The 22,634-nt window shown below is 36.1% G+C and overlaps 1 protein-coding gene across 20 annotated transcripts in view; it reads left to right on the top strand.

The window, feature by feature from the left end:
• The window catches only part of ROBO2 (roundabout guidance receptor 2), a 663,047-nt gene that overhangs the window by 62,146 nt on the left and 578,267 nt on the right, over positions 1-22,634 (top strand). For all 20 annotated transcript variants that reach the window (XM_086411444.1, XM_086411574.1, XM_086411573.1 and 17 more), the window contains exon 2: positions 8,204-8,530. In XM_086411444.1, the coding sequence (XP_086267570.1) occupies positions 8,204-8,530 (327 nt within the window). The remainder of the gene's footprint in view (positions 1-8,203; positions 8,531-22,634) is intronic.

Raw genomic sequence — 22,634 nt, 5'->3', positions numbered from 1 at the left:
CTGGCTGTATTGCCACTGTGCTCATGCTCAGTCGCTCAGTTGTGTTGGACTCTTTGCAACCTCATGGACTGCAGCCCACCAGGCTCCTCCTTCTGTGGAATTTCCCAGGCAAGAACACTGGAGTGGGTTGCCATTTCCTTCTCCAGGGGATCTTCCCAACCCAGGGATTGAACCCACATTTTCTGCATTGGTAGGTGGATTTTTTTACCACTGCAACACCTGGGAAGTCCTTATATTGCCACTAGAGTCATTTATTTGACTCATTTTGTTAAAATGAGTTTTAGAAGGGGTTTCGCAATTAGTCACATTGTCATGTGCATGCTTCCCTTAAACTTCAGCATTTTCAAAAGCCTAATACATTTTAGATGAAAGGCCTGGAGTTCTAATTCTGCCTCTACCAGCTATTCAGTTATGGACAAGTCTCTTGACTATTGTATAGCTTGCTTGCTTATACGGTAAAAATAAACATTTGAACATTCACCTATAGTGCCCTGTGACTCATTTTCTATGTCTTTATAATAGTTAAGAACTGTTGAATACAAATTAAAACTTGGCTATGTTATTGCACAATTCATAACTGAGATCTAAAATGATGTTCAGACTTGCTGTTAACTGCATGCAACGTTAGAATTGCAGATAGTGATTCTGATGCAGTGCTTAGCTGTCTGACCAATAGAGATCCTGAATATTTCCCATGATATGAGCAAAGTGTTTTTTTCCTCTGTTGAAATGTATTTTTTTTCCTGTGAAATCTGGAGAAAAAAGTTCTATGGTCCGGTATAAAAAATAAACTAAAGTTATTATTGGAAATTAGTAAACAGGTGCTCTAGAGCGGGATTGGTAAGCTTTTTCTGCAGAGAATCAGATCGCAGTATTTCAAGCTTTGTAGACACTACATGGTCTCTTTCTTCCTTCACCTTCTGCTTTTATCTTTGTTCCTCCTCCACTTTTTTTTTTTTTTTTTTTAAGCAACAGGTAAAGCATGTTAAGCTTTAGCTCAAGATCACATGAAAACTGTTTAGAGCAGTGCTTCTCAAACTTTAATGCACATATGCATTGCCAGGGAATCTTTAAAATGTAGATTCTGATGCTCTGGGTCTGGGGTTAGGCTGCAGATCCTGTGTTTCTGATGTCCTCTTGGATATCAAAGCTTTAGAGGCTAATAGCATTTCATGTAATGAACAGCCCCCTCTACTGTTCAGTTTTTAATCCCCAGTGACTAGCATCACTGACTCGATGGACGTGAGTTTGAGTGAACTCCAGAAGCTGGTGATGGACAGGGAGGCCTGGCGTGCTGGGATTCATGGGGTCGGAGAGTTTGACACCACTGAGTGACTGAACTGAACTGAACTGACTAGCTGACAACTCAGCTATTTTTGTTTTTGTATTTTAAACAAATAATGGGGTTGTTTTGGTCATAGTACTTTAGTGATTCTTCGTAATTTTAAAGCCTCAGACCTCTGAAAATTTATTGAATGCTGTTGTCCCACTAGCCACCTCTCCCTCCTGCCCACAAAAAAAATACCCGTTTTTATGCACAATTTCAAAAGAATTAACAGATCTGTCAAAGGCTTATTCATCTTACAGGTCACTTCTGAGGTTGTGTAATGTCTGAATTTAAGAGAGTTCAAAATTAATTCCCTCACTTTTAATAACATCTTAAAATTTACATTGAAACTGTGTTTTCACATGGGCTTCCCTGGATGCTCAATGGTAAACAGTCTGACAGTGCAGGAAATGCAGGTTTAGATCCTTGGGTTGGGAAGATATCCTGGAGAAGGAAATGCAACCCACAGTATTCTTTCCTGGGAAATCCCATGGACACAGGAGCCTGTTGGGCTGCAGTCCATGGGGTCGCAAAAGAATCAGGTCTCAACTGAGTGACTAAACCACAACAGTGTGTTTGCATGTTTCCAATTCTGTCTGCTTATCTATCTACCTACTTACATGTCTATCAACCACCTATCTGACTTGTAAGACCTTTTATTTTATGCCCTAGTGGTTATTGCTGGCCTGGTGATTACATTTAAAATGTAAAACTGTAAATGAGGAAAATAACCCAATTGTTGGTCAGAGTGAACCTGAATTGTTACAATGCCTTGTACTAAATTTTCTCACAGTGCCTTTATGTATCTTTCAAGAACTACTTTATTGAGATACTATCCATACATACTTTACTCATTTAAAGCATATAATATAATAGTTTTTATTATTTTCGTGGAGCTTTCCAACCATCACCGTTATCAATTTTAGAATATTTTCATCACTCCCCAAAGATTCTCCAGTTCCCCCTTCACCTCTTGTCCCTATTTCCTACCCTAGACAACCACACACCTTTTTATTTCTACGAATTTAACTATTCTGAGCATTTTTGCAAGTGGAATCATTTTGTGACCAGCTTCTTTCACTTAGCATAATATTTTCAGGGTTCACTTATGGTTAAAGTGTTTATCAGTATTTTTCAGTTTGATCATTTTTACTGTTGAATAACATTCCATTATGTGGATATGTAACATTTATTTATCCATTCATCTTTTAAGGGACATTTGGGTTCTTTCCATTTTTAAAAAAATTATTATGAATAATGCTGCTTTGAATGTTACAGTGCAGTCATACACAGGTTTTTGTGTGGACATAAGGTTTCATTTCTTTTGGGTTATGGGCCAGGCAGTGGCGTTGCTGGGTCATAGGTTAATTCCAAAACTTTTTGAGGAACTCCGGATCGTTTTTCAAAGTTGCTGAACCATTTTGCATTCCCACCAGCCATATATCAGACACTGATTTTTTCAACATTCCAGACAGTACTTTTCATTTTACATTTTTTGGATTATTGCCATCCTAGTGGATGTGAAGTGTGTCTCATGGTTTTGATTTGCATTTGACACATGTGACGTTGAGCATCTTTTCATGTACTTATTGGCCTTTTGTCTACATTTTGGGATGAATGTTTTTTCAAATCTTTGTCCACTTAAAAATTTGGTTATTTACACTTTTATTGAGTTGTAAGAGCTCTTTATATATTCTAGATATAAGTTTTCTATCAGGTATATGATTTGCAAACTTCTGATTCTGGGGGTTGTTTTTCCTTTTTCAAATCGTTTTTTCAAGGACAGATATTTTTGTTTCATATGATTTTGGTGTCATATTCAAGAAGGTTTTGACAAACTCAAGTCATAAAAAATTTTCTCCTATAATTTCTTTCCATTGTTTGATAATTTCAACCCTTACATTTAAATTTTGAATTTTTTATAGCAGTGAAGTTACTAGAATCATACCTAAATGTGACAGCCTTAGAATAATTTACATATGTTATAGTAATAAGTGAGTAAAATTCTCTGAGAGCTTTCTGGCCATGCTGGATTCTAAATTCTGTTGCTAAGTTCTTTAGATGTTTTGCCTCTCATTCTCTTGTTAGTCTATTCTCTTGTATTTTATTTAATGTGTTAGTATATTTCAAGTCCCGTTCAGACCTTATCCATGACAACTACCTAATAAGGCAGTGAACTATGAGATGTAGTAAATTAGCAGTCTAAAACATGGAGATGCAGGTTCTCTTGCAATTGGCAGGCTGGTTCTTTACCACCAGCACCACCTGGCAAGCCCTTAGGGCCTTAGTGCTTATAGTATATAACCTTCTTTATTATTGTGATTCAGGATGTGATTCCCTGTCCGTTTTTAAATGCTTTGAGTCTCTGTTGTTTTTTTTTAAATTTTGTCCTGTGTACTGTAAATTACTCTTGCCTTAAATTCCTAGTAGTTGTACTGTGTAAGTTCTTTCTAGAATCTGATGAGATAACAAATGGTAATCAGCAACCTTTGAAAGTTAATCCTTTTCAGAAAAGGAAAGGTTCATTCACTACCAAATTAAATTCCCTTTATTAAATTAAAATACGAATTTCAAATTAATATTGAAAGGTACTGGAATAACATTGATGAGTAAATATTACTTTTGTTTATTGAGAAGAAGTATGCTAATATTAGATGATTGGTTTGAAAATTGTAAGAACTAACTTTTAAAAGCTCATTATCTAGATGATCATTACATCTCCAGACAGATTTGTCTTAGCATTTCCTTTAGAATTATTTGCAGCAGCTGATGCTGCAGCAGCTGGTGGAAACTTTCCACAAATAATGACTTTTGACACTTTACAAATTAAAATATTCAAAACAATACATTATGCAAAATTTTCATCTTAAAATGCCAAATGGGTCCTTCTCTTTGTATTTCTTCTAACTTTTAATGGCTGTGCTTTCACTGTAGGCAAAGGAAGGATGTTGGTACCTGCCACTCTTACCATATGGAATACCAAATTCTGTGAAGTGTTTATTTTATGACGTACCTTATATTTTCCTCCTTTTTTCAACGTTAAGTGTTGTTTCTAAATGTCAGGTTCTTTTTGATTGTTCTCTGGGATATTGATGTAACTCTCACCTGTCTTTTTGCCTCCCTAATTAGAGAATCTTTCTAATACACAGTTGGTCATGTCACTGCCTCCTCGAAATCAGTGAGCCATATAGAATAAAAGGCACATTCCGTATCATGTTATTTTAAGCCCTGTTGTCTTTGGTCGCCTTTCACCCTCACCTTCCACGTTAACTTCCTCTCTGATTATGAAATGTGTTATGCATGTACTGTCATTTCTCTGTCTTTTTGCTCATGCTGTTTCTTCATTGTGAATGTTTTTCTCCTTCTGTTGACATACCATTTTCATTCTTCACAATGCAATTTACTTTTTATTTTCAGTATTTTTATTGGAATATAGTTGCTTTACACTGGTATGTCAGTTTCTGCTATACAGCAAAGTGAGTCATGTATACATATACATATATCCCCTCTTTTTTGGATTTCCTTTCTATTTAGGTCACCACAGAATACCAATTAGAGTTCTCTATGCTATACAGTAGGTTCTTGTTAGTAATCTGTTTTATTCATAGTAGTTTATTTATGTCAATTCCAATCTCCCAATTGAACCCTGCCCTTTCCCTGTTGGTATTCATGTGTTTGTTTTGTACATCTTTGTCTCTCTTTCTGCTTTTCAAATAAGATCATCTGTACCGTTTTTCTAAATTCCACATGTATGTGTTAATATATGATATTTGTCTTTCTCTTTCTGACTTCACTCTGTATGACAGTCTGTAGGTCCATCCACTTCTCTGCCAGTGACACAGTTTCATTCTTTTTTATGACTGAGTAATATTCCTTTGTATATATGTGCCATATCTTTTTTTTTTGGTATTTATAATATTTTAATATTTTAAATTTATTTTTAATTTTACATTTTTAAAAAAATTTTATTTTATTTTTAAACTTTACAATATTGTATTAGTTTTGCCAATTATCGAAATGAATCTGCCACAGGTATACCCGCATTCCCCATCCTGAACCCTCCTCCCTCCTCCCTCCCCTACCCTCCCTCTGGGTCGTCCCAGTGCACCAGCCCCAAGCATCCAGTACCGTGCATCGAACCTGGACTGGCGACTCGTTTCGTACATGATATTATACATGTTTCAATGCTATTCTCCCAAATCTCCCCACCCTCTCCCTCTCCCACAGAGTCCATAAGACTGATCTATACATCGGTGTCTCTTTTGCAGTCTCGTACACAGGGTTATTGTTACCATCTTTCTAAATTCCATATATATGCGTTAGTATACTGTATTGGTGTTTTTCTTTCTGGCTTACTTCACTCTGTATAATAGGTTCCAGTTTCATCCATCTCATTAGAACTGATTCAAACGTATTCTTTTTAATGGCTGAGTAATACTCCATTGTGTATATGTACCACAGCTTTCTTATCCATTCATCTGCTGATGGGCATCTAGGTTGCTTCCATGTCCTGGCTATTATAAACAGTGCTGCGATGAACATTGGGGTACATGTGTCTCTTTCCCTTCTGGTTTCCTCAGTGTGTATGCCCAGCAGTGGGATTGCTGGATCATAAGGCAGTTCTGTTACCAGTTTTTTAGGGAATCTCCACACTGTTCTCCATAGTGGCTGTACTAGTTTGCATTCCCACCAACAGTGTAAGAGGGTTCCCTTTTCTCCACACCCTCTCCAGCATTTATTGCTTGTAGACTTTTGGATCGCAGCCATTCTGACTGGCGTGAGATGGTACCTCATAGTGGTTTTGATTTGCATTTCTCTGATAATGAGTGATGTTGAGCATCTTTTCATGTGTTTGTTAGCCATCTGTATGTCTTCTTTGGAGAAATGTCTGTTTAGTTCTTTGGCCCATTTTTTGATTGGGTCATTTATTTTTCTGGAGTTGAGCTGTAGGATTTGCTTGTATATTTTTGAGATTAGTTGTTTGTCCATTGCTCAATGGAACAAAATAGAAAGCCCAGAGATAAATCCACGCACCTATGGACACCTTATCTTTGACAAAGGAGGCAAGAATATACAATGGATTAAAGACAATCTCTTTAACAAGTGGTGCTGGGAAAACTGGTCAACCACTTGTAAAAGAATGAAACTAGAGCACTTTTTAACACCATGCACAAAAATAAACTCAAAATGGATTAAAGATCTAAATGTAAGACCAGAAACTATAAAACTCCTAGTGGAGAACATAGGCAAAACACTCTCCGACATACATCACAGCAGGATCCTCTATGACCCACCTCCCAGAATATTGGAAATAAAAGCAAAAATAAACAAATGGGACCTAATTAAACTTAAAAGCTTCTGCACAACAAAGGAAACTATTAGCAAGGTGAAAAGGCAGCCTTCAGAATGGGAGAAAATAATAGCCATATCTTCTTTATCCATTCCTCTGCTGACGGACATTTAGGTTGCTTCCGTGTCCTGGCTATTGTACATAGTGTTGGAATAAACATTGAGGTGCATGTATATTTCTAAATTAATGTTTAAACTCATTTAAATGTTTAAATGAATTTAAATTAAATTCATTTAAACATTAAATTTTAATGTTTAAATTAAATTAGGCATGGGATTGCTGGGTCATATAGTAGTTCTGCTTTTAGTTTTGGAGGAGCTTTCATACTTCTCCATAGTGGCTGTAACAGTTTACATTCCCACCATCTGTGTAAGAGGTTTCCCTTTTCTCTACACCCACTTCAGCATTTATCATTTGTAGGTATTTTGATGATAGCCGTTGTGATTGATGTGAGGTGATATCTCATTGTAATCTTGATTTGCATTTCTCTAATAGTGATGTTGAGTAGCTTTTCATGTATTTATTGGCCGTCTGTATATCTTCTTTGGAAAAATGTCTGTGTAGGGTCTGCCCATTTTTCTGGAGAAGGAAGTGGCAACCTTCTCCAGTTTTCTTGCTTGGAAAATCCCATGGATGGAGGAGCCTGGCAGGCTATAGTCCATAGAGTCACAATTGTGTTTTGATGCTGAGCTACTTGAACTATTTGTATATTGTGGAGATTAATCCCTTGTCAGTTGCTTCATTTGTACATATTTTCTCCCATCCTGTGGGTTGTCTTTACAACCCAATTTAAATGCTACCTTTTTTGGGGGGGAAACCTCTTACTATGCTCTAGTTAAAGTTGAGATTACTTTTCCAGATCTTTTCCTATAATGCATTTCTTGGACTGCCATGCAACACTTCTTTCAGCACAGTGATTTAACTTGGGTTCCTCAGTCAGAGATGCCTAGGGTCAAATCCTGGCTCTGCCGCTTACTTCTTCCACAGTTGTGGGAAATTGATGTCATTAAACTTCTTCCTCATCTCTTGAATGCAGTTAGTTACTGTTTGTATATAATGTTCCAGTCTTTTATTGTGTTAGTTCTGATAGCACAGTGCCAGCGTGATAAATGGTTTGTATGGGTGTATTCTAGGTACTTGCCCACTTGACTTTCTCCTTCAGTAAATAGTAAGCCCTTTGAGAACAGGAAATTAACCTAACTCATCTTGGAATCCTTTCCATTTTACTGGTTCCAGAAGAAAATTTCATGCTGTCTTTACTTTTGTTTGAAATGACCCATGGAACATGTTAAACCTAACTCATTAGAATTGAAATAGTAATTTATTGCTATATTGTCTTGTTCCACAAGGAACTTGGGGGGACTTACGAGATGCATAAAGAACAAAAGACTGAAATATAAATAAAATGGTAGTAAGTGCATTTTGAATGGTTGAATAGTTTAATTTCATCCATGTGAACCCAAGTGAAACAAAAGCTATAGATAAGGAAATATTAACGCTTGTCTTCATTTTGTCACGTTTTGTAGGATCTCGTCTTCGCCAGGAAGACTTTCCCCCAAGGATCGTGGAGCACCCTTCCGATGTCATTGTCTCTAAGGGAGAGCCCACTACTTTGAACTGTAAGGCCGAGGGCCGGCCAACGCCCACCATCGAGTGGTACAAGGATGGTGAGCGGGTGGAGACTGACAAGGATGATCCCCGGTCCCATAGGATGCTTCTGCCCAGCGGATCCTTATTCTTCTTGCGCATTGTGCATGGGCGCAGAAGTAAACCGGATGAAGGAAGCTATGTGTGTGTTGCAAGGAACTATCTTGGTGAAGCAGTGAGTCGAAATGCATCTCTGGAAGTGGCATGTAAGTACACTTAATGAATCTCATAAATGGCATGCACTTTGACTTATTTTTAGTAAGCTTTGATTTATTCCCATGGGTGGTTAATACCTAAAGAATAGAAGTCAACACTTTGACTAATTTTTATTGTACCTTCTCCACAGAAAGCTCATCAAAATAATATATAGCCAAGGTGTTGCAATAGAATTATTTATTGAGCTGGCCAAAAAGTTTGTTTGGATTTTTCCATTATAGCATACAGAATCCTGAACAAATTTTTGGCCATCCTAATATATTGAAAGAGTGTGGGTATTATATTATTACATTAAAGCAAGGTGGCAATGATGCTGATCATATTTTAAATTTGAATTTTTAATGAGAGATATAATCAAGTATTATGATTGGCAATGTTAAAGAGTTTATGTGTAAAATGGCATCAAATATAATGCATAAGTTCATTATTGTAACTATTTCTGTTCTGTTTATATGTATCTATTTTAATATATTTATACATATTATTTTTTATATCTAATTTTTATTGGGCAGCTTTAAAATGAATATACTCTTTAGGTTATATTAACTCTTTTGCTTCCAGGGTAAATTCAGAGATCATTACCCAAGGCACGTAGGGGAAAATATACTAACAAAAGCAATTATATTTTTTTATTAAAAATGCACTAGAGAAGAGAAGTGATTTCTGTTTATAGTCAAAATGTTCATATATAGGAAGATCTTGCTCAGATTTTATAATCAGTAATAGCTAATGATTTGTCCTGACTTTGACACTTAAGATGATATTTATTTATTAATCATGTAGCCCAAATAGCACTAGTAAATCAATATATCAAGACTTTGCATCTATTTGACAATTGACTCCATACCTTTATTTTTTGAATGGTTTTCAAGAACAGATTTCAAAATACATTAGATTTGTTTTCTGGTTTATACGTGAGGATTTGGTGTCACAATTTAAACAGCATCATATAATTTTGGTATTCTCTATTTTGAAGAAATATTTTATCAAGAATTATTTGTGAATAAGATGGCAGTAATTGAGTTTTAAAAAATTTTGTGCTTTTCAACTTCTTGCATGTACCAGTAGGTGTTCATAGATAAGATAACTAAAGTATTTCAGAATGCATGAGTCTTTTTTTTTTTTTTCACATAGCTGGAATGGGAGTCCTGGATATAATATTTCATGGGCTCATGTCTACAATTAACTGATACTATACTCACAGGCTGTATGGTATCACATGATTATAAAACTTGTATACATATGTATTGAAATACTCAACAATATATCATTATCTTTATATATGAAAGCATCTTTTAGTAAAAAAACTGTAAAATTTCTTAGTTGTCTCAATGAAAGTTTTTGCTCTTAAGCATCCAGTATTTAGATTTATGGTTTGTACTAGGAAATCTGGAACCCGCTCCATGCTTGAAATGTGTTACGTCCAATAGGAAAACACTACACGAATTCTAAAACCCTAATTTATTCTGTGAAGCACTTGTACTTTGAGATATAAGCATTAGAACTTTTGCTAGCAATGCCATTTTGTACCAGATCAGGTTAGATCCCTGGATCGGGGAGATCCTCAGGAGAAGGTAATGGCAACCCACTCCAGTATTCTTGCCTGTGAAATCCCCTGGCGGGTTATAGACCATTGCAAAAGAGTCAGAAATGACTTAGCTAATAAAACAACAACAATAAGCTAAGTAATTTCATTTTTATAACTTTCTTTTAAAAGCAGTTAGTTTAAAATGCAGTTTAGTGAGATATATACCCAAAACCTCAAGAAAGCAAATGTTCCAAACTGCCTATTTTTGTTTTGAATTATCTTATTTCTGGAACATTTCAAACATATCAAAATATTTCAGTGTCAATTCTATTGACTTTTCCCCCCACAGGCTCCCTTTATAGTAAATGTAACAGGCAAACATATCAAAATATTTCAATGTCAATTCTATTGACATTTCCCCCCACAGGCTCCCTTTATGGTAAATGTAACAGGCATTATTTTTTTCCTTTTATAAATAGAATGAAACCCCTTATGGCTGGGTGACCAAGACTCAGACCATAAGTTAATGGGGATTCAGGGTCAGGCATGTTTGTTCTAATTTTCAGTTTTAGAGAATTATGCCATATTTGGAAAAACAATCAAATGAAATCTGGCTCATTTTATATAAAAAAATAAAGAAGTTTTAATTAAAAGTTTTATTTTATCTACTCAATAGCAAATAATGCTTTTTACTTTTTTAATTGAAGTATAGTTGATGTGCAATATTATAGGCATTTCAGGTGTACAATATAGTGATTTACAATTTTTAAAGGTTAAATTTCACTTATAGTTGTTATAAAATATGGGCTGTAATCCCTATGTTGTAATATATATCCTGTTAGCTTATTTATTTTAAGCAAATAACTCTATTTTTAATCCTTAACTTTCTTCTTAATATTAAATTTTATATAAATCAACCAATCACTTTTTTGTTGGACAGCTATAAACTTATTTTGTTTTCTGAGCCTTATCTCTCTTAAAATTGCTTCTAACACACATGCACCTTGCACTTTTATTTAACTGAAAGGATTTCTCTCTTTCCTAGTTGTGTCATTAATAATGAATCAAACTGTTTGAGAAGGAAAATTTGAAACCATGAATTTTTTTTTTTTTCATGTAATGTGTAAGTAGCATTTTTCTTTATTTTTTAAATCAGTAAGCTTTGAGGAATGCTAAAAAATGCTTCTGACTTAGGAGAACAAGACGGATTCTAAATTGGATTTAGCTAGTGAATAAAATTCTTTCTTCTAATGCCCTGTCAACAGTTCATGCCATTTGAGCCAACATGAGATCAAATAATATCCATTTATATGCTGCTCATCCTTTTCACATTAGCTCATCAGTATTCTTCCTTTCCTTGTGTGTTTCATAAAATGTGTTAATATGGAAATCTAGGTCAAAGCATTGTGATTTGTCAGTACTATTGATAACCAAGGTATATTTTTATAAACTGATAGGAGCCACCATGGGTCATATAAATGTCTGGCCTTCATATTTTAGGATACGGCATCATTGCCCAATTATGGCACATCTATGTATAAGTTGTTAAAGGAAAGAATGGAAGCCTGAAGACACTATGTATTTGGAGAACTGAAGGTAGCTTGATATGAGGTTGATGGGCAACATGAGTCATGTGGTAAATCCTAAAATCTAGACTTTTTGCTACGTAAAAGGCGAATGTTAGAAAGAAAATTGAAGATTAGGTTAAAGTGATGAAGATTGAAATCAGAGTAGAGTTAGAAGCTATAAAATCATTCAGAGAAAAGTATACGGTAGATTTTAAATTGTACGAAACAGTGAGGATTCTAAGAAGGAAATAGTTTGAATCATACTTAGAAACTGTATCAGTTTGTGGTTGGTTTGGGAGATAAAGGTAATTCCCAGATGTTTTTGGTGGAGTGACTAGGTGTATTATGATACCTACCAGAGAAAGGGATGGCAGATATGGGAGAAATAGCTCTAGTGGGAATAGGAGAGTGGAGGCAGCGTAGTTGCATTGTTTGACATACCAATGAAATAATAGCAAGGTAAAAATATGCCATGTTCCATTAAGAAAAGAGCTCCTGGAATTGACAGGTCTTTCCCAGATGGAAGTTGAAGCCATGGGGGTAGATAGACGTGGATGTGAATACCCAGGCAAGCTCTTTGTAGGGAGTGGTTGATAAGACCTGAGATCATTTTCATTGTTTGGAACCCTAACATTTAATGGCAGGCAAAGGAAAGGATTCTAGTGCACGAGGCTCAGAGAAGGTATTGAGGTGATAGAATATGAGAAATGGAGTGACAAGAAAAATGAGCAGATGATTTTAAGAAAGAGAAGTATTTGGCAATGCAAATGCCACAGGGTGGTCTAATTAAAAGTACCTGTGGGCTCCAGGGATGGAAAGAAAGTACAGCAGCTGAAGAATGAGTGAGTAGGTGGTGAAGTTGGAGTGGCACATGACAAGCGCCTGTTCTTTCAAGAATTCAGATCTGAGTTGGGTATGAGGAACCACAGCAGGGTATTCCAACTTCTGCACTATTACCCTTTGTGATGGGGGTAATTCCCTGTTGTAGGAGCTCTGCTGTGCATCATAGAATATATAGCAGCATCTCTGGTCTTTACTGAGGAGTTGCCAGTAGGACCCCTGCAATTCAAGTTGTGGGCTTCCCTGGTGCTCAGTGGTAAGGAATCCACCTGTCACTGCAGGAGACATGAATTCAATCCCTGGGAAGTTCCCCTGGAAAAGGAACTGGTGACCCTCTCTAGTGTTCTTTCCTGGGAAATCCCATGGACAGAGGAGCCTGGCAGGCTACAGTGCTACAGTCGTTGCAAAAGAGTTAAGACACAACCTGGCGACTAAACAACAACAGCCCAAGTCATGACAACAAAATCTTTCTCCAGGTTCTGTCAAATGTCCTCTTGATGGGGCGGGGGCTGGGGAGAGGGTCAAAATCAGTTGAGAATGGATTTAAGTGTATATATGGTGCTTAAGAATATATGGATAAGTAGCAAACAAACTTATAAATTTTATCGTGAAATAATTATTGATAAAAAATCTGGAATTTTTGACTCTGCTTCATCTTGATTTTTATTTCAAATTTCAACAGTCTTGCTTCCTGTTGTCATATGAAGTGTGCAGTTTTATTGATAACCATCTGTCTTAACTGATTGTATGGAAGTTAGCCTGTTTTTTTTATCGTACTATATTTATTCTCTCTTGTTTTTTCTTAAATACACAGTTCAGTTTATGAAAGGGAACAATATAATGCCAGAAAAAGCTATTTAGAACTTATCATTGCAGTGGAGATTTGAATCACTTTGCTCATATTTGTTTTTTTATCTTCTTGCTTTGGGGAAAAAAACAAACAAAAAACAACAAACAAACCAGAAAGTACTTTTTAAGTCACTTGAACTCAAAGAAGGTTTTTAGCCAAGAAAAAAAAAAAAGTGATTTTTACATATGTAGAAAACAGAATTGCAGGGCCTACAAGCAAGGCACTTGGCACTGAAGAACTGAACACACAGTTTTCCGATGGGACCACCAAGAGAGCTGAGGCCTAACTGGTTCAGATAGAGTTTCAGTTTGAACTCCGATGCTCCCTGTGTTTGGAGCAGGAGGAGCTCGCGGGTCCTCACACAGATTGAGGCTGACTCTGATGCAGCCTGGGTCAGTGGCAGCCCCTAGAGATGGCAGCTGTAGCCCCAGGTGGTAAATATATGACAGCAGCTTGATCTATCGACCAGGGTAAGACGGGGTTCTGGCCTAAATGAAAATTCATGAAAAATTGATGAAGTTCCCAGATTATTTTTTCCGTTTCCTTTTCTTTGCACTGAGGCAGTGCAGAGAGAGGAGATTAAATGAGGTGCTGAACGCTTTAGTGGCAAAAAGGTTGTGGTTCAAAGGTCAGGGGTCACTTAGAAACCGATCTTTTTTTTTCTTCCCCTTATAAAGCAAAACTAAAACACAACTTTTCGTATTAGCTATGATTTACCTTTACTTTGATAAAATTTAAAAAAATAGCTAAATGTTTGACAGTTGGCTTTTGATGCAACTACAAAATAGAACAGATGTGGTTCATAATTCAATTGGGGAGCTAGAAATAGATGGAATTCCATGACTGTGGGGTGATTTATTTCTCTTCTTTCATTTTTTTTCTTTTTTTCTTTCCATTTTTTTGTTTCCATGTATGAAGACTCATGCCTCAAGAAAGTCATTTAGAGAAGGAAAAGGTCTTGCATTATTTATAAGTCACAGATTGCTAGAAGAGCAGAGCTATGGAACACTCTACAAACATAATGATCCTGTTTGCTTTAAATCTAAAACTAAATTGATGTTTTATCTGTACAAGAAAGAAAGGTTATAGAAGTAGACTGACTTTAGTAACAGAGGTCACAGGTGGCATTAAAAACGAACACAAGGTGAATTGTTTCACTGATATTTCCTAATCAATATGTAATTTTTTTCTTTTTCTTTTCTTTACTTTTAGCTGTAAATGAATGTTATCCAGGCAAAATACTTCTATGCTCCAAAAACACATGAGATAAATTGAGAAAAGGCTGAGCCATGGAGAACTTTTTAAAAAAAAAAAAATACTTTATTGAGATATGTTGTTGTTCAGTCACGAACTCATTTTGACTCTTTGCGACCCCATGGACTGCAGCATGCTAGGCTTCCTTGTCCTTCACTGTCTCCCCAAGTTTGCTCAAATTCATGTCCATTGAGTCAGTGATTCTATCTAACCATCTCATGCTCTACTGCCAGTTCACATATTATTTACCCATTTAAAATATACAATTTAATTTTTTTTTGTTTTTTAAGTGTATTCACTGGGTTGGGCAACCAATACCACAATCTAATTTGAACATTTTTGTCACTTCTAAAGGAAATTCTGTACCCAGTAGCAGCCAATTCTCATTCTCCTGGATCCCTTCTGCAGTATCCCTAAGCAAACACTGATCCATTATCTGCCTCTATATGTTTGCCTGCCCTGTGCATGTCATATAAATGAAATCACACAGTATATGGTCTTTTTTGATTAGCTTCTTTTCCTCAGTATGTTTTCAATGATCAACTTTGTTGTAGGATATATCAGTACTTTATTTCTTTACATTGTTGAATAATATTCTATTGTGTGAATATACCACATATTTCCATTCACTCATACATTGATGGGAATTTGGGTTTCCGCTTTTTGTCAATTATGAATAATGCTGCTATGAATATTCTTGCAAGTTTTTGTGTGACCTATGGTTTCATTTGGGGATTCTCTTGGGTGTATAGCTAAGAGTGGAATTGGTTAGTCATATGGTAACTTAACTTTTTGAAGACTTATATGTAACTTTTAAGTGTAGATAAAACAGTATTTAGTAGTGTTATTGAATTCAATGTACCTAGCACCCCTCTTTGTATAAAGCATAGCTATAAAACATTGTCAGTATTTGATGAAATATTATTGACTGGCTGGCATATACTTCCTTGTGTTACATGTCCATATTTTAATATATGATTTAATTAATTAAAATATGAACTAATTAATTATGTGAAGTCACTGGGTGGTCGATCATGAACTAGGTCTTTGACCTAGTTATTTAATTCACGTAGGTATGATTTGATGAAATATATTCTGAAATTACTTCCCTTTGTGAAACTTCTTACCAGACCATGTTGATTTTGGCCCCAGTTAAGTTGAATAATCTTGCTGTTTGAATCTTACTTCACTTTCTCCCACTTTTTTATTTGTCATGAAAGAGGAGACTATTCTGGCTTCTCAGTAGATGACATTATCTTTCCTAAGAATAACTGACATAACCTTTCCTGTTCCCATGTTATTTTTCCTTCGAAAAATCTTAAAAGTCTATGTTTTTTAATTTACTAGGAAGTTTTAGAATAAGAAATTAATGGTAATTGCAATAAAAGTTGATTAGGTAATTCTAGGAGTAGGAAACCAATGTACTGCTCTCATGACACAACTTTACTAAAACAAGCAAACCTTTCTATTTAAATGTATAGGAAGCAACTAGTCAAGAGAAACTGATTTTCATAGATGTTGACCAAGAAAAATAGAGGAGCCACTGGCTTTTTCATGATCACTTTATTTATATGAGTTCGTTGCTCAGTAGTGTCTGACTTTTTGCAACCCCATGGACTGTAGCCCACTAGGCTCCTCTGTCCATAAATTCTCCGGGCAAGAGTATTGGAGTTCATTGCCATTTCCTCCTCCACCGGAATCTTTCTGATCTAGGCATCTAACCTGGGTCTCCTGCATTGCTGTAGATTCTTCACAGTCAGAGTCACCAGGGAAGCCCCTGTTACTATAGATTTCAACAGAGAATGAAGAGATTTTGTGGGGAGGGTATACAGACAACCACCGAAAACTACTCATACCTTAACATACTTGGTCCATGTTATGAACTAAATAGTGGCCCCCTAATTTACATATTGGAGCTCTAATTTGTGCTAATTTCTAGTACTTCAGATTATGACTGTGTTGGGAGATTGGGTCTTTAAAGAGCTAAATTAAAACGTAGCAGTTAGGGTGGGTCCTAATCTGTTCTAACTGGTGGTCTTATAAGAAGAGGATGTTTAGACACGTAGACACCAAAGATGCCTGTGCACAGAGGGAAGACCGTATAAGAACACAATCAGAAGGTGGTCACCGTCCTCAAGGAAGAAGAAACTCAAACCGCCAACACCTTTATCTTAGGTTTTAGCTTCCAGAACTCTGAGAAAATAAATTTCTGCTTTTAAGTCACAGGCACTATGGTATTTGTGATGGCAACCCTAGCAAATTAATAGAGGCCTTTTATCTTATAGCAAGCATAATTACTAGTAAGAGACCATATTAAGGAAAAATAATGATCAGAATCAAAATATTGTTTGTGCTCTACAGATCTCATACTGCCTTGCATTCATGGTGTTGGTCCAAGAATCTGTTTTAAAAGAAATTTGTAAACTCAGTTGACAGTATTATAAAGCAAGGATGTATAGACATAGAGAAATCAATCTAAAATGTCTAACTAGAAGCAAAAGACAATTTCAAATATTACGGCATTTTTTAGGTATTAGAGAATAATGTTAGAAGACACATGTGTGTGCCATACACACATCTATGTTATTTGGGCTGTTTTGTCTTGTGGCTTTTAATTTTGTAATTCTCCATCAAGTCATTTGATACACAGGTCTCTTATTTAATCTTTACAAATGAAGGTGTGAAATTTCTATGCCTGGAGTATGTGTTTGAACTTATGAACTACTCAGAGAGTTGTAATGCTCTATTTTAATATCGGGTTTCTGTTGATTGAATTAATTGTATTCAACCCTTCTCCCTTTACAAGTCTCAAGTTTCCATCCACTCAAATTACCTTGAATTAATTCTGATTCCAAGAAAGCACACAAAGAAAAGAGAAATTGTGATGTCCTCTTCAAAAGATTATTTCCAAAACCAATTTAATCCTGAGCTCTGTAAACATGTAAATCCTATCCATGGAATGACAGTCAAAAATATTTATAGTGGTACTAAGGTATATTAAGACAAAGATCTGTTGCTCCAGCTCTTGTTTTCTATTTCAGAATTTTTTTTTAGGTAAATGTAAGAAATGTCTAACCTACTCCAGTATTCTTGCCTGGAGAATCCCAAGTTCATAGGGTCTCAAGAGTGGGATGTGACTTATTAGCACGTACGCATGCACAAGAGTTGCCTATTTAAGGTTTGGAGGGTTTCCCACCTATAAACCTTCAATTTATTCGATTTCAAGTGGTTTGTAAATAAAAGTCGATTCTACTGAAAAGGTATATAGGTTGACATGGTAGTTAGGAAACATAATTATTTTACAGCAACTTGTATGATTTTCTGCTTAAGATAAGTGTTTCATCAGAATGATAGGTTTCCAATTTTTATTCTTTAGATTGAATTTGTTTCTGATAATTATAATACACACATCATTCAATTCTGAAGCAGCTCCCACAAGGTTTCTATAATTACATAAAGAAAGTTGTGCTTTTTCCATGCATAACTCAGTATATATGTTAAGCTCTTAAGAGAAGTACAGAAATAAAAGCAGCAGGTGAAAATTTTTCAACTCTGGAAATTTCTTTTTTTGGAGACGTTGGTCACAGCCTGTGACTTAACTGCTGAAGGATGAGAGCTTCAGTTGTAATATCAACATATTTTTTTCCACTCTAAATCATTAGAACTGGTTTCCCTCTTAGGAGATTTTCAAATACAAAAATAATATTTTCAACCACTTCTTTCTTAATTAGGGGGCACTCATATATTTTTGTCAATAGGGTATGTATTTTATAAGAATTAATCTAGGAAAATAATATTGGGCCCCTGTTTAGGATTTCTATGAACTCTCTGAAGTTCCCTAGCACTAACTTTCTGGGACTGCTTTGACTCTTGCAGAAAAGTCAAGCAAGCATTATAAGAGAGGTGGGTGCTTTGATTATATGACAGACAGATGTTGAGAATCTAGACTTATTTATGTTTATTTTGCTTTTTTGCATTTGCAGAAATTCTACCACCCAGAATAACCCATGGTTACTTACTGGATAGACTAAGCCTGTTAAAAAGTTGATCCTCCCAAAGCCTGCTAGCAACTGTACCATCCCAGGTTATAGGCAGGAAGAAAAGTCTATTTGGCCCAAGTCACTGGCCCGTTGAGTAGCATCACAAGTAGGGCCTAGAATTCTTCTTGTTGTTGTTCAGTTGCTAAGTCATGTCCGACTCTTTGCAACCCCATGGACTGCAGCACATCAGGCTGTTCTGTCCTTCACTGTCTCCCAGTTTGCTTAAATTCATGTCCATTCCGTTATTGATACTATCTGACCATCTCATTCTCTGATGCTCCCTTCTCCTCTCGCCTTCAACCTTTCCAAGCATCAGGGTCTTTTCTAATGAGTCAGCTCTTCACATGATGTGGCCAGAGTATTGGAACTTCAACTTTAGCATCAGTTCTTCCAATAAATATTCAGGGTTGATTTCCTTTAGGGTTGACTGGTTTGATCTCCTTACTGTCCAAGGGACTGTCAAGAGTTTTTTCCAGCATTGCAATTCTAAAGCATCAATTCTTCAGCTCTCAGCTGTCTTTATAGTCCAACTCTCACATCCATACATGACTACAGTAAAAACCACAGCTTTGACTAGACAGACCTTTGTCGCTAAAGCAATGTCTCTGCTTTTTAATATGTTGTCTAGGTTTGTCATATTTTTCCTTTCAAGGAGCAAGCGTCTTTTAATTTCATGGCTGCAGTCACCATCTGCAGTGATTTTGGAGCCCAAGAAAGTAAAATCTGGCACTTCTTCCACTTTTCCCTTTCTATTTGCCATGAAGTGATGGGATAGGGGGATTCCCAGGTGGTGCAGTGGTAAAGAATACACCTGTCAATCCAGGAGACACAAGAGATGCAAGTTCAGTCCCTGGGTTTGGATGATCCCCTGGAGTATGTCATGGCAACCCACTCTAGTATTCTTGCCTGGAAAATTCCACAGTAGGGGAACCTGGCGGGCTATAGTCCATTGGGCTGCAGAGAGTCAGACAGGAGTGAGCAACTGAGTAAGACCAAACTAAGTAACTTACATGTCCCTTACTAGAAGACCTGAGAGACTTCACCTTTTTTTTTTTTTTTTTTTATGGGAATGTTATTTGTAAGATATGCAAGGTATATTACAGGCAGTAAAGGTGAATTAGAACATGGAAAACTGTGAAGGTAGGATATCTACTTCAAATTAAGGTATGGGAAGAGAAAGGCTGAATTTATTTGATGAGTTAAGTTAATACCAGAAAGATAGGAAATGGCATTTCAAAGGAAAATTTGTCAGAAGTTTAAGAAAAGAGTTTGTGATCTAGTGATGATGCAAATCTAATTTGCTACATTTTTATATGGTACTTTCAAGCTTCTACATACTCAACTAGTTGCTGAGGATTCTGATATTTAAAACTAGAGTTGTTTAATAGGTACAGAGTTTCAGGTGTATATGATGAAAAAGTCCTAGAGATCTGTTGCACAACAGTGTTAATATACCTAACACTACTGACCGAGTGACGTGAAGTCGCTCAGTCGTGTCCAGCTCTGCAACCCCATGGACTGCAGCCCACCAGGCTCCTCCACCCATCGGATTTTCCAGGCAAGAGTTCTGGAGTGGTTGCCATTTCCTTCTCCAGAGGATCTTCCTGACCCAGGGATCGAACCTGGGTCTCCCGCATTGTAGGCAGACGCTTTACCGTCTGAGCCACGAGGGGAAGTCCTGTACACTTAAAAATGATTGAGATGTTTTAATGTCATTCTCCCAAATCATCCCCCCCTCCTCCCTCCAGGTTCGATGCAGGATACAGGAAGCTTGGGGATGGTGCCCTGGGATGACACAGAAGGATGGTATGGGGAGGGAGGTGGAAGGGGAGTTCAGGATGGGGAACACGTGTACACCTGTGGTGGATGCATGTCGATGTATGGCAAAACCAGTACAATATTGTAAAGTAAAAAAGATAATAATAATTAAAAAAATGATTGAGATGGTATATTTTGTGATAGCTGTGGTTTTTTTTTAAGCACAAAACCCAGAACAGGGCATGATTCACGCCATCCCAGAGTGCTCAACAATGGTATAAAATGTAAGTCTTAGAGTGAGGAATGCCTAAACATGTGAAAATTGAGAGGAAAGAAAGGTTGATTTGCTGAGAATCATGGACCAGGTGAAATGAATTTTCTAGGTAGAAAGTAAAAAAAAATCACTGATGTTTACTAAATGCCAAGAATTTTAAGTGTTTTATATGCATGGTTTATTTTTAGTATAATTCTCTAAAAAACTTATTATTTTATCTCCATTATATGTGAACCCAACACCTTAACTTAACAATTTTTACATAGTAAGAAGAGCAGGATTTGAACCCAGACAGCCTCTGCCTAGAGTTTGCTTTCTTAACTACCATGCTGCTGCTGCTGCTAAGTCGCTTCAGTCGTGTCCAACTCTGTGCGACCCCATAGATGGCAGCCCACCAGGCTCCCCCGTCCCTGGGATTCTCCAGGCAAGAACACTGGAGTGGGTTGCCGTTTCCTTCTCCAATGCAGAAAAGTGAAAAGTGAAAGTGAAGTTGCTCAGTCGTGTCCAATCCTCAGCGACTCCATGGACTTCAGCCTTCTAGGCTCCTTTGTCCATGGGATATTCCAGGCAAGAGTACTGGAGTGGGGTGGCATTGCCTTCTCTGAACTACCATGCTAAATGGTCTCATTGATTCATTTAAACAAACAAAATCATTTGACATGCAGAAGAAATCATTAGCATTTGTTTTAGGTATTCTACCCAGAAACTGGGTATCCAGTTGTATATATACAATGAGAATGCTGGATGAAGTCTAAAGCTTCATTTTGGTGCTATAATTCTGTGATTCATGGGATACTAAAGGAAACAAACACCAGAAAGAGTAAAATTTGCTTTTTTTTTTTTATTTAGTTATGTATTGACATTTGAGAGCTCATTAGTTTATTCAAGTAATTTGATTTTCTCTGTACAGTTCCTAGTTGTCAAATATCAGTATCAGGAAAATCCATCACTTTCAGCTCTTATTGACATGTTTGCAGGCCAAAGCATCTTAGAGCTTAAGAATCCAATTTATAAGAAGAATCATCTGTCATTTAATATCTAAAGATAACTTGACTAAGTTTTATAGAGAAAGGAGTATGATAAAAGCAGTGATACTCTTATAATACTTTCTGCAGTTCTTTGGAAGTTATTAACATGTTAGCATGCATTATCTCATGGTTATGTATATTGTAAAATGAAGTTCAGAACATAATGTTAACATTGGTCAATTTGGCTTTCAGATAACTATTTATTTATATTTAACTTAAAAATTGACTAAGGGAAGAAGAGTTGTTTTCTCAATAAGTGATAACTTGGAGCAATTTTATATTCAAAGGCAAAAAAAGAAGGTCAACTTACAGTTCAAACATGATACAAAAATGAATTAAAAAACGAACCAAGTATTTTAACGTAAATTTTAAATTTATAAAACTTTTAGAAAATAGGACAAAAATCTTGGATACATTGGGTTGGTAAAGATTTCTTAGACATGATACCAAAGCACAAACCAGAAAGATAAATAAATTTGGCACTATTGAAATCAGAAACTTTTATTCTCTGACAGATCTCGTTAAGAGGATACAAAGACAAGTTAAATACTGGGAGAATGTATTTGCAAAAAACATATGTCTGTCTAAAGACTCATACCTAAAATGTATAAAGATTTTTCAAAGCTCAACATTAAATGAGACAAATAATCCAGTTAGAAAAAGTGATAAGATATAAAGAGATATTTCACCAAAAAGGATGTATGGCTGGCAAATAAGCACTTGAAGAGATTTTAAAAATCACTTAGCCTTAGAGGAATGCACATTAAAATAGATTATGATGAGCTATCACTACCTATCATTTAAATCATTGTACAGTCACTCTGAAAAATAGTTTGATAATTTCTGAAAACACTTACCATACATTTGCACTCCTGGGTACTTTTCTAAGAAAAAATAATAACTTCCATCTGCTCAAAAACAAGTATATAACTTTAAGAGCAGTTTTATTTATGA

Source organism: Bos grunniens, chromosome 1 (assembly GCF_055505025.1).
Source record: "Bos grunniens cultivar Pamir isolate PY7600 chromosome 1, Bosgru_T2T1.0, whole genome shotgun sequence".
Lineage (NCBI taxonomy): Eukaryota > Metazoa > Chordata > Mammalia > Artiodactyla > Bovidae > Bos > Bos grunniens.
The sequence above is the reverse complement of the archived record's forward strand: the minus strand, read 5'-3'. Positions and strand labels throughout refer to the sequence as shown.